We start from the raw sequence: 14,967 nt of genomic DNA on the forward strand, positions 1-14,967 counted from the left end.
GGGTTCTAAGTGATTTTCTTTCCACTATTTTTATATTTCATTTTTAATAGTAAATTTCTTTGTGATCGCAACTGCAAGTAAATTTACCTTGCATTGAAAGAACTACTTAAATCTTTGTGTTATTTGTTTGTGATTGCTTTGCCTTATTTACCGTAATTGTGGGTTTTTGCGTAACATGAAAGAATTCAATTGACAAAAATTCCGCCTTACCTAAAAGCTTATTACATGGCTTTCAATCCTACTAAAGGGACATTGGAGGTGAAGCTATGAACTGTTTATATACATGATGCTGCCTTTCTCTTGCATTAAATACCCATAAGATTAGAGAAAGCATGACAGCAGCTGAAACCATAGCCAACCCAATACAGATGAATTTACTATAGTGCTTCAGACCTGGACAATGATCATCAATGATATCATTAAAGGTTTCTCGAACAAAAGTGCAATCTTGTATGTCAACAAGGAATGGCCCATGATGATACAATGCATAGCTCACATCAACAATAGCCACCATCTGGCTATAAAAAGCAGGGGTTAACTGGCCCACGCTTGTGCAGTTGCCGGTTTCTGAAACTTGGCAAACATATGTTTTCCACTCCTGCAAAAAACGCAATGAGGATATTACAACTTCCGATCAAATAGTGCTTGGTATGATGACAAAAATGATGTAGTTAAAAAGGGTAGATCAGATCCTTTTCCTTGACTTCCTGATAAAAAATGGAGCATATGAGAATACTAAGAAAGAACTTTTAGTTTGCTTTTTCGGGTTGGAAAAGAATAAAGAAAGATTTAAAGGTTATCCCAAGCAAATTGGTTGTAACTATACAGATTATTTCTGTCAACCCCTAAAGTGTTCTAAAATTCATTGAAGAAGCATATGACATGTGTTACGAGCCTAAGGGTCAAGGGGTTAACTAAATCAATATCCAAGAGTCCTAGGCCTTTTGGATCAATGGTTAGGCTCTTCACAATTGGTATCAAAGCATGCACCTTGTCACCAATTTGAGTTACGAAGAGGGCAATCTATAAACTGGATTAAAAAGTCTTTGTATCATGTATAAGTATGGTGTGAAGTCATTGAATATTGATGGATGAATGGAGCCGCCAAAGGGTTGCCATTAGGTCTCGTAAATAGAGTAGGCTGTCGTGGACATCGGATTCAGAAGTATGGTGGAATGTTACAATCCTAAGGGTTAAGGGTTTAACCAAATCAGTATCCAACAATCTTAGAGCTTTTGGATCTATGGTTAAGCCTTAACAACATGCAAGAATAGTTGCCCTAGATTGACCGGTAGATATAGGGTGAAACTTTTAAGAACTTTAAATATGCTTATAATGGTCATGATCAACTGGAATTATTTGGAACTACAAATGTAATGATTCAGGAAAAAGCGTTAGCCACATTTGCGCTATCACCCCAAAAGGACTAGTTAATTTGAAGCTTCCCTAAAATTTATTATAAAGCTCAGTTTTACCTAGTAACTAGACAATGTGGAACTTAGCATCCATGACTATCTTTATAAACTACCCACTCTATGTGGGCTTTTTCTCATCTTCCCAATATGGGACCGGGTGTTACAAACTCCCTCTCTTAAATTCCTGACATCCTCGTCAGGGAGAGGTCATGCAGTGCTCTACTACCACATGGCCTGGCGCTATTAGGTTCTGATACCACTTGCAACGACTCAGGGAAAAACACTAGCCACATCTGCGCTATCATCCCAAAAGGACTAGTCAATTTAGAGCTTTCCTATAATTCATTATAAAACCCAGTTTCACTTAGTAATTAGGCAATGCGGGACTTAGCACCCATGACTATCTTTATAAACTACCCACTCCATGTGGACTTTTTCTCATCTTCGCAATATGAGGCCGAGGTGTTACAACAAATCCCAGAATATTTCAAAGATCTCAAAGAAGGTTGAGCAAGAAGTTACATAAGAAGGAATAGCTTGAAAATGCATGTTTAATGGTAGAGCCATTATTGTGACATGCAAGTTCTGGCTTACCTATGCGGCATTGTTTAAGTCCACGTCACCATCAACACATTTCCTATCAGTCATATCAGAATGAAAGGGATTGCAGACAACAGGTACCATTGGACCAGATTGATTGTAATTAAGTTCATTTCTGGGTGAGTTGGGCCCATTGATGATGAACTGGTTAATATTATTAACCAATTGGAAAGTGACATCTTTGCTTTCGTACAAGGTTTCTTGTGTTGTTGCATTGTCAAGACACGGAAGCATATCATCCAAAGCTGTGTGAGCTGTGGGGTTTTGAAGCCATTGATCCATTGCAACACATGTGTCTGCCATCACGCTGGACCATAGAGAATGATAAGTTAGATAAACTATCGTGAGCATCAATCAAACCAAAAGTATCAGTATCTTTTGTATTAGAGCTTTTGCATTCATAATGAGATGTATCGATAATTTCATTCAACAAGATCTTAGGTGCCCACATTTTTCCGGAAATTGCTAAGGTGATTGAAGTAGTTTTTTGAGATCAGGCTGGACCACTTGAGTGTTGCTTACCAAAAGAACACCCTTATGAAATAGTTCATACATGAAGAACATTTTGCAAAGTTTTAGATTATACAAATCTTGTAATCAGATTTGAGATATTCTGAATCCTATTAATTTGGATGACACACTTTCTTAATTTGTTTCATCAATGATAAGAATTTGGGAAAAAAAAAGTACAGGGAAAAACTTGAACAAAATTTTCTGTAATCCTTTGTTGCAGAACACAAAATTCTGCAACTATCAAATATTCACTCAATTTTCAGGCTTAAAAGTATGGTTCTGAAGGTTTATCTTGCAGCATGACATAGAACCATTCCATCACCAAAAAATTTCCACAGCTTTTCCAAATACCAAAAAAATTGTCACTATTTTCTTAATTATTCAAAATAACAATTTAAAACTTGTTTTGTGACCTTTTTAGTCCAAAGAGAAAAGAAACCCATTGGCTGCTGCAGTTGTTTTGGTTTGATTGTTGTTGTAGTTCCATAGATAATGACATAAGCAAACTAAGCATTTTACGGTAATTAAGCAGCAGCAAAAACACTTACTTATGGAAAATGAAAAATATGCCACACAAAATAAATGTAACTGTGACGAGAATCCACCCCATAGTCACTGATCTGCATTCATTTACACAAGTACTTAGCAAACAAAAGCATCGCATATATTTGGCAACTGCAAAGAATTGAAAGACTATTTTAACGGAAGTTAAAAAAGTTTTATTAAAGTTTTCTTTCCTTGAAGTAAAACATGTCTTCTCTGTATTCACTTTTAGGCCCTTTTCCAACTTGTTTCATGAAAACCATCTTGACTTCCAACCAACCATTCACATGTTTGTCCTTTTGTTAATCAGTTGAGAGTTGAAACAAAATAGAAAATGGGAACAATTTCAATAATCAAACAGCTTTAAAGAACAGAAAAACTCACGTGTGCACAAGAAACTTTAGGCTGAAAACTGAAAATACTGCAACAAGTAATTACAAAAATGTGAGAGAAAACATTTTTAGTAGAAAAAAGAAATCATCAAATTCAAACAATCCATAGTCTTACAGAAACCAAGAAGAGCCAGGAGGAGCATTACAGTAGCAATTATGATAAGAGCCAATCTCCTGCAGAGCATAGCAACAAATCAAATTGATTATAAAAAATAAAAATAAAAAGTTGACATCATGCCCTTTCTTTTGGTCTTTACTCACACAGAATTCAAAACATGTTGAATACTCTCAGAATTCTTCTTTGTTTTGTTTTCCAGAGTGATAGAAGAATTGCTGATCATTCTTTGTACTTTGTCTATGTTGTTTTGGACATCAGCAGGTAGGTAAATTTGGCCCACCCCAACTTGCTTAGCTGCAGCAAGATAATTTGATACATTCCTAAGATTCTACACTACTGTATCTGCTTTGTTTAAGACATGTTCCAGTGTGGAAGTTGTTTGATCATGAAACTTTCCCTGTCCAATGTACAGAACAATACATCCAGTGCTGAAACAGTGAAACCACAAAACAAATTGACAAATAAGTCTCATAGAATCAGCTCTCCCTTTCACACACATCAACACATGTGCGAGATTGTTAAAGTATTGATTAAATTTATTATTTCCTATCCACTTAAGCTTTTAGAACAACCATAATAAAGGCATGGGACCTACATTGCAGCAACTGTGAAGAGTGTGAGGAATATGAGAGAAAATGCATAAGCGGTCGGAGAATAGCCACAATGCCGTCGATAGCAGCAGCAATAGTTGAGACCAATTATAAAGAAGCACAGGCCGAATCCCAGAAACCAGATTGCAGCAATTAGGAATAAAGGAGCACCTGTAATCCCAGCAGACTGCATTGAAAGCATAAGTGTGTGTAAATGCTAATTCCTTAAACCAATTATAAAACGCTAAGAAAAGAAAAACTTATTAAATAAACTGAAAATTGACTGGTTGAACCTGCACAAAGATATTTATGAACAGAACATTAAGCTCTAATATTCCAGTAATATTAACAAAATGGAAAAAGTCATCTCAATATAATTCGAGGTGAAAAGACCATTTAGTATTAGTAATTACAATCTACCATCTAATCGACTGACAAAGTGCAGATGGACTGATTGACTCTAGAGTTGAAAACAATGAAACCCCATAAAGTAAGGTCCTACAGACTATAAAAAAAGGAAAATAGAAAACAATAAAAGAATTATACAAAAGAAAAAAATCATAAGGAGATGAGCAAACATCAGGTGGGAGAAAGACTTTAGAATTTGAAGACATATAAAGGAAATTCCAGATGAGAAAGGGGAAAACAAGTTTAATAAAAGCTTCAGGATTCTAAAATATCAAGGCTAGCAAAAGCAAGCAAATCCCATGATATAATCCATGAAACAAACATTTTCAATTGAAAAAAGAATACCTTAACAAATATGCCCTAATAAGTATAAAATTCAACACCTATTATAAAATTGAAAAAAAAAGAAAAGAAAAGATTTTCATGAATGTTAAAGGAAACAGAGCAGGAATTATAGAAACTCACAGACAAGTAATGTTTTTGCCTTATATCCCATCCATCCTTATAATAACGAAAATTCTCAAGAATGTCTCTTCTGTGTGTTCTCTCTGCAGCTAATATCATAGATGGATTCTGAACAGCCTCAGCATTTGCTCCCTCCACAAGATACCTCCTCACGCCCCATGAAACGGCAACGTACTCATCCCCATCTCTCATATCTCCAAGAGATGAAACATGACAAAGTTTGTGAAAAAAAAAACAGAGTTGAAATAGAATTATACAAGGGAAAAAGTGGTTAGAAAAGAATTCTTGATCAACCCATTGAAAAGAACATATTTAAGTACTATTTGGAAGTATTTTTAATGCTTAGAGTAAAAGAACATTAAAAACATTTATGGACAGTAAAGTTAAGAGAGAACAACAAAATTACAGGGAAACGGAAACCCATTTATGGACAGTAGGCTTGGCATGCTGGAAGTACTTTTAATGTCATAGTCTCATAGACAAGAAGTTTTCAAACTCTGAAACGAATTAACAAAGGTTCTGGAGAAATGCAAGAGAAAGTTACCTTGAACGGGAGTGGATGGTGGTTGATGATATTGAGAAGCTCCATGAGTGAAAGAAAAGATTGAGAAAACAAGAAGCAGAGCCGGTAGAAGAAGGAAATGCTCTGATTTGATAAAGAGCATAGCGTTGTTTGCTTTGTTTTTTTACTTAGTACTTCACACGAAAAGCAATGGCCTTTATAGGATGTGTTCGAAGCGAGACATATACGCGCCGTTTTCGGCATCTTTCTCTTCGGCATTATTTGGATTTTCAGGAATTTGATTATTTTGATGTTTGGAAAAATATATAATTATTAATCTACCTACGAATATGGGATTTTTATTATCCTTTCCAAAAGATTCTTATATACGTATTGTCTAAATTTCTTTACAATTTGCACGTTTTATTAGCAATACATCTAAATCTAAGTTCTCATCGGCCTTGCTTCCTTATTTACCAAATTTTATGCTATTGAGACTATTTGTAGTGTACGAGCTTAGCAAAGTTTAGTCGAGATTTGAGTTTACAAAGTATTTTCTTAAAAAAGAATTCATTGCAAGTGGTCATTGCTTTAAATGCCATCGGACCAAACTAGAGCAAGTATAGACAAGTGGTAGTAGATACGAAATGAGTACTAAATACATTAAAGAGCTGGCAATGTCGACATACCAAGCTAAGATAATTGTTACACATATCATAGACAAGGTCTAGATCGAAGAAATCCTGAGGATTAAATTAATATTTTAATATGAAATTTTTGTATTATTACAAAGTATTTGAATAAAATACCAAATTTTATGCTATAGATTCTCAACATGCATCGGTGCATGAAAACTTGGTGTCTATGTCCTTTTTTAAACGAAGAAACAGTTTCATGTTGTTGTGCCTTGCTTGTTGTTTGCCTGGCAACCTCTTTTAGCTACTTTATTTTCTTGGAAGGTGATTCTCTTTCTCTATTTTAGCCATCCACTATAGCCATCTCTTTTCGGATTGGCCTAGTGCCTCTTTGATATTCGACGGCTACCAGCAACTTTTTTTTTTTTCTCAGTGTTTGAAGTGCCGCAAAGGTCTCTCAATGCGTTGTTTGTTTTTTTCTTTTTTCTTTTTCCCGCATTTGAATAAATAAAAAATAAAAATAAAAACTAGAGGGGACGCGTTCTGCCTCACTCTTTATACTCATTAGCTATGTTTGGCAAGAGCCAGGTCCGGCACCGTAGCTGGAACGGCACTGTTCCAGTTACAGTGCCAACTGACACGTGGCAGTAGAAATTGATTTTTTTATCTAATTTTTTTTTTAAATCAAAATATTAAAAAAAAAAAAAAATTGGCCAAAATGGGGTGGCCGGACCATCGGACCACCTCCAAATGTACCCGTTCCCTTTTTTTTTTTGGCCAAGGGGGTGGCTGGACCACCCCCTTGGCCACGGGGGTGGTTCGACCACCCCCAGATCGGCCAGGGGTGGCTCTAGCCACCCCCTTGGCCAAAAATGGGATGGTCCGGCCACTCCATTTTGGCCAAGCCACCCCAGCGTTCTCCTCCTCTTTTTTTTTTTTTTTTTTTTTTTTTTTAATATTTTGATTTTAAAAAAAAAAATTAAGATAAAAAAATCAATTTCTACTGCCACGTGTCAGTTGATACTGTAGCTGGAACGGCACCGTTCCAGCTACAGTGCCGGGCTTGGCTCTTGCCAAACATAGCTATTAGACTAGACACGGTCAATTTTCAATACCCCTTTTTGTCATGATGTTCCTGTTTGGCCGCTTGGGCATATACTTGGTTTTGGCTTTATGTAGTAGGATTTTTATTTCTGCAATTTGATCCTTAAACTGTACTCATTCGTGACGGGCTGGGAACTTCTACCCTCCACTTCACAATAGTAATAATAATAAAAATAAAAATAATAAAATTAGTAATGTTGGAAACAATCCAACTCTATTGACTCACTAGATACATAATGGGCCTTTAAGACCAATACTAGTCTACCATAAGAATAATGGAGCCCACAACTTTCTGCACTCTTAGTTCAAGTTGAAATAGAAGACATATATAATCTAGGTCTAACTCTACATCTTAGCCTACAAATAGGCATTTACCCAGGTATAAATTCTCAATTGAAATTTTGTGCGAGCATACAATTTTCCTTAAAGACTAACCTAAGCATCAAAGTGAGACTCACCGACACTTCGCCAATGAGTTTTCTTAACGGTTTATTGTCTGGCAGACAAGTAATAATAACATGTATGTCATTGTATGATACATTTGGTGCGCTGAATCATGATGTACAACAGAACTATGATCAAAATATATTAAAAACATTATATATCTATCAACACATAAATTTAAAAGAGTAATTTAAATATAAGGATTTACATAGATAATTTTATTAGTTAATAACAAATTGAAAAATAAATGAATGCAAAGATTTGATTGAAACTTTTCACCAAAGAAAGAAAGAAACAATTTGCAATAAAGTCACACTTGTTATTGGAGAAACCATGCAAAACTGCAAATTCCAGATGTGAAGACACTATATATCAAGGAAAAAAACCGATGACCAGGCCATTAATGTCCAGCTCGATATCTTCAGTTATTCCTTAGCTATATAATATTAATATCTTTAAATAAAATTATATAATTATTCTTACCATCAACAGCCGGCCAATCATGTAAATAAAAAGCCAAACTTCATGGACATAGATATTGTTTTTCTGGTCTTATTAGTTAGAAAAAGATAATTAAATCACTGTACGTGTCCTCTTGACTGGAAGGACGCGAGTGTTAATATAAATAGAGCAAAACGCTTGCAATGTCATCAAGAGCAAGACCAAAATTGCAGCGAGCAATGCGAGAAACTGCCAAGGGTCAAAAACGTAAACCTTCAACAATATTCCAACTTTAACCCTCCATTTCCCACTGTAATACTTGTTCACGTCTTCAATCACCTTGTCTAAAAATGGCACTTTCGTCAATCTGATAGACTTGCTCATCCCATTCCACAGGCTCGCCACCTCCCCATCGCTCTTCAAACGGTTCAAAATGATCCCTCTTTCTCTAAGCGCTTTCACATCATTCTCCGTGTCGATAATCCCGTTCATCAATTCTGTGTACCGCGTAAAAACCAACGGCCCCGATGCGTTTGAAGCCTCGTACGCTACCAAGTTTCTCAAAACCACCTCCGTGTTAACATCTAAAGTGAGGGTGGGAAGGTAAAAAGTGGAGGTTTTTACGTCAAAAGAAACGGTTGAGACGCCGCCGTTTGTGGGTGCGAAGCGGAAGCCGGCTCTTGTGAGCTCAGTTACAGAAGGGACTGTGATTTCCTCCACCAGCGGTGGTCTGCTGACGTCATTTTCCGGCCTGGATTCTTCTCTATCTTGTGAGAAAAACAAATACTCAACGGGTTGCTTTAACATTGCGAATCCGGGGAGGTTGGAGAGGATTGTCAGAGGAAATTTTAGGATGAATTTTACGGCTTTAGATATTATTACCTGCTTGATAAAACGAACTGGGCCGCCGTTTAATTTTGAAATTAGCTTCCAAATCTCATGCAGGAGTTTTTTTACGTAAGAGCTTGAGTCGGCAGAAGATGTTTCCTTGCCATGCACGTCAAGTTCGATAATTTCCGACGGTTCTTCAATTTTGGGCACGATCATGTTGTACAAAAGGTCTAGCAAGTGCGCGCTTTCTGAAGCTTCCATGATTATGATCAGCTTGAAGGGTGAAAGCTCTTTGCAAAACCCAATTAAAATTGAAAACAACGTATCATTTGCAGACTCTAGTGAAGAGAATTGGAATTCTAATATCTTCCTCAATACAAACAAAGGAATTTGATTCTCCAGCATTATCATGTCTCTAAGAATTGCATTGTCGACCAAGTGTGACATCCTACAGGAAGCTCTAATTCCTTCTTTGGTGGCGTAGAATTGAAGGAATCGAAGCAAGAAAGACGCATCAATGGCCATCATCCACGCCAACGTTCCGCCATTGAAATGCAAGTACTTGTGATAGCAAGCTCGGATCCTTGGCTCAACCTTTATCAATTGGTCAACGAGATTATGGAACTTGAGGGTTTGGAAATGTTTTTGGGTGGTTTTTGCTGCTGCTAGCTTAGACCTTTCCATCTCAAAGAGCTTCTGGCGCCAATAGTGGTAAGGGCCGAGAGAAACTTGCTGTGGAGTGTAAGAATCTGGATGAGTGGAGAGAAGAGCTTTGGGGACGTTGAAAATGCAAACGGGGAGTTCGCCGGAATATTCCTGATCATCAAGCTGATCTTCAATTAATTAATTAATTAATTAAAAATTAATTAATGAACTTCAATATATATATATATATATATATATATATATATAACGTCCATGCTTATTAATTAATTAATGGTCATCTAATTAATTTGGACCGTTAAATCACACTTGTTATTAATGGTTAACAAATCTTAACAATTGATCTAAAAAAGCCCATAAGTAAATTTATTATTCATTTTGAAAATCTTTACAACAAAACCAAGAGAGAAAGGATAGGTTTCTATTTTATTGGCTTGGGAGGAAGTAGAAGAAGGGTGATCACTAATTTGGGGGTTTCTCTACAGTTGTGGAAAGTACAAATAACTGAAAATTTGAGAGGTAATTGTTTTTTCATATCTCCATTAATGGTGTGGATATCAAATTCGTAGGTATGAAATGAACGAAGAACAACTCAGGCATTCGAGATTATTTACTCACATATATGTGACTGCAATATAATCTTGTGACATTATCTAAAAAAGACAAAATAAATAAATATAACATATTTGCTTGAAATTATCCTGTAATTTTTCCTTCAAATTAAAAAAAAAAAAAGGTCTCTTCACGTAAACTCCGGTGTTTTTTTGTGTGATTGATTTGCTTTATGATTAAATAATTATGGTCTTGTCTCGGAATTTTTTATTTGAATATTTTTAAGGACTACTTGAAATTCTTTGATAACTAGAATTCACATACGATTAGGTTATGATGCAACATATATAATAAAAATAATGGTTATGGTCATAGATTCATAAGATAAGGTGATTTTTTGGTACAATTATATACGATCAAGTTGTTGTGAAAACTACCCCACCAATCGCATTTTAGTGTTACATTTCACGTGAAGTTGTAACAAGACTTGAGAAAGAAAGATTTGGACGCAAAATATACTATGCGATTACTTTTCCTTTGACTTTATAACACAAAGGAAGGAAAAAAACAGAACAGCTAAGAATTAGTGAGTGTTGTGGGGTTGATATGAAGAAAGCGACTGCAGCTGTAAACCGAGCAAAACGATTGCATTGTCATCAAGAGCAGGAAAAAAATTGCAGCAAGAAATGTGAGAAACTGCCAAGAACCAAACACGTAAATCTTTAAGAATTTTCCCACTTTAACCTTCCATTTGTAACCGTGATACTTGTTCACATCTTCAATCACCTTGTCTAAAAATGGCACTTTCGTCAATCTGATAGACTTGCTCATCCCATTCCACAGGCTCGCCACCTCTCCATCGCTCTTCAAACGGTTCAAAATGATCCCTCTTTCTCTAAGCGCTTTCACATCCTCCTCCGTGTCGATAATCCCGTTCATCAATTCTGTGTACCGCGTAAAAACCAACGGCCCCGATGCGTTTGAAGCTTCATATGCTACCAAGTTTCTCAAAACCACCTCCGTGTTGATGTCTAAACTCACTGTGGGGAGGTAAACTGTGAGTGTCTTGGCGTCGAAAGAAACGGTTGAGACGCCGCCGTTTGTGGGTGTGAAAAGGAAGCCGGCTCTTGTGAGCTCAGACACAGAAGGGATTGCGATTTCCTCCACCAGCGGTGGTTTGTTTGAAGTTGAAGCCTCGTTTTCCGACTTGGCTTCTTCTTTATCTTGCGAGGAAACAAAATACTCCAGAGGTTGTTTTAAGAGTGAGAACCCGGGAAGCTTGGAGAGGATTGTCCATGGCAATTTTACCAGGAGTTTTATTGGTCCAGATACCAACACCTGTAAGAAATTAAATGATAAAATTAATTAATTATTTTTTTTTATATATATATAAGATGTGGGATAAATATTAATTTAACATTTTTATTAAAGTAAATGTCCTAAATTTGAATTTGCATATGGTTTTGGTCGTTTATTTATTATTTTAATTAAATATTTCATATGTTTACCTCTAAACATTTGAAAAATAATGTTTATATGTACCCATTATCCCCCTTTTATCCCTTAGAGTGCTGATGTGACATGGTTCCCATAGCATTTAGAACATGCAGATTTATTTTTTGGTTGAGAATAAAGCTGCATGAGTTTTGGGGATGAAATGGGATAATAGGGTGATGAATAGAATTACTTGAATTTGAATCTAATGTAAAGGTGGGTGTAATAATATAAATTAAATGATTAAATTAACCATTTTTTATAAGTTTAAGGCCTTATTTGGTACACGGGTAGAAAAAAATTAATAACTATTACTAAGTATAAGAGAAGGTGGAATGGAAAGATTAATCATATTCCTTAGTTTGGTGATAATTATACATTTGCTCTCATTAGAATTGTGTCAAAATTAAACAAATACCCAAGACATCAATACCAAAGTAATTAATAATAATAATTTTAAAAAAAATAAAAAATTGAAAAATTGATTTGAACATGGTTTAGATCTTTATTTTTGGTGTTCTTTCTTTGGTTTAATTAGTGGAGCCTTTGCGAATAGATGTGAAGAACAATGTTTGTCTACGTTAAAATGCAATACGTTTTAATGTAGATTTAGGTTCTTTTAGTTCCAGTTTTAGCCTAGAAATTAAAATGGTTTTTGTTTGGTGTTCTTTATGTGATTGGGCTAATTAGCAGAGCATACATGAGGGACAAAGTTCTTCTACGTTAAAAAGATATACTTTTTAGTGTAGATTTGAGTTCTAGTTTTAGTTTTAGCCTATAAATTAAACTGGTTATAATTTAAATGTATTAGTTCTAAAAGGTTTTCAAAGGATTTGTTTTGTTTATAACTATTTATTAGAAAACTAAAATTATTTCTTTCCCTAGTTTTAGTTTTTGTTTTGCTTTTATGTTGGTAGAAAAATTAATGAGAGAGTTTTACTCCAAACTAGGTTAAAGGAACTTCATCCAACTTAGTCTATAAAAATGACATGTGTCATTTGACCATTTGAGATGCACATGTTTTTTTAATAGTAGAGATAAAGTTAGAATAAATAATATTAAAAACTCATGTGCATCTCACATGTTAATAAAAAAAAAGACACATGTCATTTTCATAAACTGAGTTGAAAAAAATTCCTCCAACCCAATTTGGAGGAAAACTCTATCCAAAAATAAAAATAACAATAATAATAATGGTTTTTGGAAAACCCATTCCATTATTCAAAGAATTGTTATTTCTCTTTTCCTTTTTAGAGGTTAGGGATAGGTGGGAATAGCTCTTTTAAGGAATTGTGAGCAACCAAACAAAAGAATAGTTATATTATGGAAATAGCCATTTTATTTCATGGTCTATTCCATATACCAAATGGGTCTTAGGACTTGTTTGAGATTGAGTTTGAAAGTTTAAAAAGTACTTCTAGTACTTAAAAGTCATGCCAAACATAAGTTGGCATGTTTAGTAAAAAATTCCAAAAATACTTTTTTTAACTTTTTATCTCTAAAAATTGTCAAAATGCACTTTTGACAAAAAGTTTAAAAATGAAAATTTTGCCAAAAAAACGCTCTTTGATTTAAAAACTATATTTTATAAAAGCAATCCCAAATAATGTGTCACCATTTTATAAGATTTATTATTTTAGAAAGTATATCACAAACTCATGAGATGGTGACACATCATTAATTTGAAAACCAACATTTAAAAAACAAATTTAGAATACGTAGCATTTCTCTTTAAAATAAAGTAGCTATTTAAAAGTACCTTCTTAAAAAGAAATTTTGGGCCGCGGTTTAATTTTGAAAGCAGCTTCCAAACCTCATCGAGGAATTGTTTCACGTAACTGGAATCTGCAGAAGATTTCTTCTCCCCTTCCATGCCTTCATTACGATCATCCACGCCCTCAATTTCGATTACTATTGCCGGTGACGATGGTTCTTCCATTTTGGGCACGATCATGTCGTACAAAAAGTCAAGCAAGTGGGCAGCCTTTGATACTTGAATATTCTTCGACACATCTTCCGCCAGCTTCAAAGGCGAAAGCTCTTTGCATAACCCCATTAACATGGCAAGCAACACGCCGTCGGCAGACTCCTGCGACGAGAATTGCAACTCCAACACCTTCCTCAACACAAACAAAGGAATTTGATTCTCCAGCATTATCATGTCTCTGAGAATTGCGTTATGTGCCGACTTGGCTCCGCCGCTGTCGACCAAGTGTGACATCCTGGAGGAAACTTTTCTCAGCACTTTGCCTTCTTCGATGGCGTAGATTCCAAGGAACTTGAGCAGGAACGACGCATCGACGGCCATCATCCACGCCAACGTTTCGCTGTTGAAATCCAAGTACTTGTGGTAGCATGCACGGATCCTTGGCTCGTGCTTTATCAATTGGTCAACCAGATTCTGGAATTTGAGGCATTGGAGTTGCTTTTGGGTGGTTTTTGCTGCCGCTAGCTTGTATCTCTCCATCTTATAGAGCTCTTGGCGCAAACAGTGGAAAGGCCCAAGAGCAACTTCTTGTGGAGTATAAGAATCTGGGTCACTCGCCAGAAGGGCTTTGGGGACATTGAAGATGCTTACTGGGGCTTCGGCGTCAGCATCATCATCATCCTCCGGCTCTTCTTCGAGGGCTCGGCGGATCTGAATCACCCATTGAATCTCGTCAAATTTGGAATAAGATTGAGATGGCGTTGTTGCGGGTTGGGGAGAGGCTGAAGAAGCCATGTGTTTGATTTTGTTCTAAGAGAAGATTTTGGTGTAATGAATGATGGGAGGGAGTTGGAAGAGAACGAGGCTTTTATTGGCATAATTACATTATTAATTAACTTTAACAATAGTTCTTTACTTCTTTGTATAAACAATTAAGCAAATGCGTTTTTCACATTTGTAGTATTTTACATCTAAGAAGCATCTTTACTGCAAGAGTCACCTACTTTTTTCTCTTTCAGCCTAATGAAGTGGAGATCACTAATTCGAATCCCCTTCTGCCTTTTATGTGGACATGTAAAAAAAAAAAAAAAAATCAGATAATTAATGAACAAATGTTTACTATCTTACAAGGGAAGGCTACATGTGTTTAATGTGCTATTCTTATGCCTGTGATGAATAAATATATATAAACATGTGGGTCAATAAAATATTCATCATTTTCCTGACATTTACCTAACACTAGGCAAAAAATAAAAAGAAAACATAGTTGTATATATGGGTCCAGCCCCACGAGGGCACAAGAAACCACATGAAAACCACATGAGACGGC

At 35.7% G+C, this 14,967-nt stretch overlaps 2 protein-coding genes and 1 pseudogene across 2 annotated transcripts; all 3 read right to left on the reverse strand.

Moving 5' to 3' along the window:
• Window positions 1–241: 241 nt before the first annotated feature.
• LOC132188006 (envelope glycoprotein B) lies at window positions 242–5,236 on the reverse strand. The gene is given in 8 exon segments (XM_088517667.1): window positions 242–598; window positions 2,010–2,322; window positions 3,077–3,148; window positions 3,456–3,492; window positions 3,579–3,637; window positions 3,725–4,009; window positions 4,177–4,358; window positions 5,045–5,236. Coding segments are annotated over 8 exon segments (1,497 nt in total).
• Window positions 5,237–8,302: 3,066 nt separating this feature from the next.
• LOC132188007 (putative UPF0481 protein At3g02645 pseudogene) lies at window positions 8,303–10,667 on the reverse strand (annotated as a pseudogene).
• Window positions 10,668–10,792: 125 nt separating this feature from the next.
• Window positions 10,793–14,432, reverse strand: LOC132188008 (putative UPF0481 protein At3g02645). The gene is made up of 2 exons (XM_059602426.2): window positions 13,470–14,432; window positions 10,793–11,554 (listed from the first exon to the last, which is right to left on the reverse strand). Exons 1-2 carry the CDS (start codon window positions 14,430–14,432, stop codon window positions 10,793–10,795), a joined length of 1,725 nt encoding a protein of 574 aa, XP_059458409.2.
• Between the last annotated feature and the right edge of the window lie 535 nt (window positions 14,433–14,967).

Source organism: Corylus avellana, chromosome 6 (genome assembly GCF_965113065.1).
Source record: "Corylus avellana chromosome 6, dhCorAvel1.hap1.2, whole genome shotgun sequence".
Lineage (NCBI taxonomy): Eukaryota > Viridiplantae > Streptophyta > Magnoliopsida > Fagales > Betulaceae > Corylus > Corylus avellana.

Coding starts and splice junctions, on each gene's coding strand:
- LOC132188008 (XM_059602426.2), bottom strand. CDS start 14,432: ATGGCTTCTTCAGCCTCTCCCCAACCCGCAACAACGCCATCTCAATCT. Junction 11,555..13,469: donor CAAAATTTCTTTTTAAGAAG/GTACTTTTAAAT, acceptor AATTTCTTACAG/GTGTTGGTATCTGGACCAAT.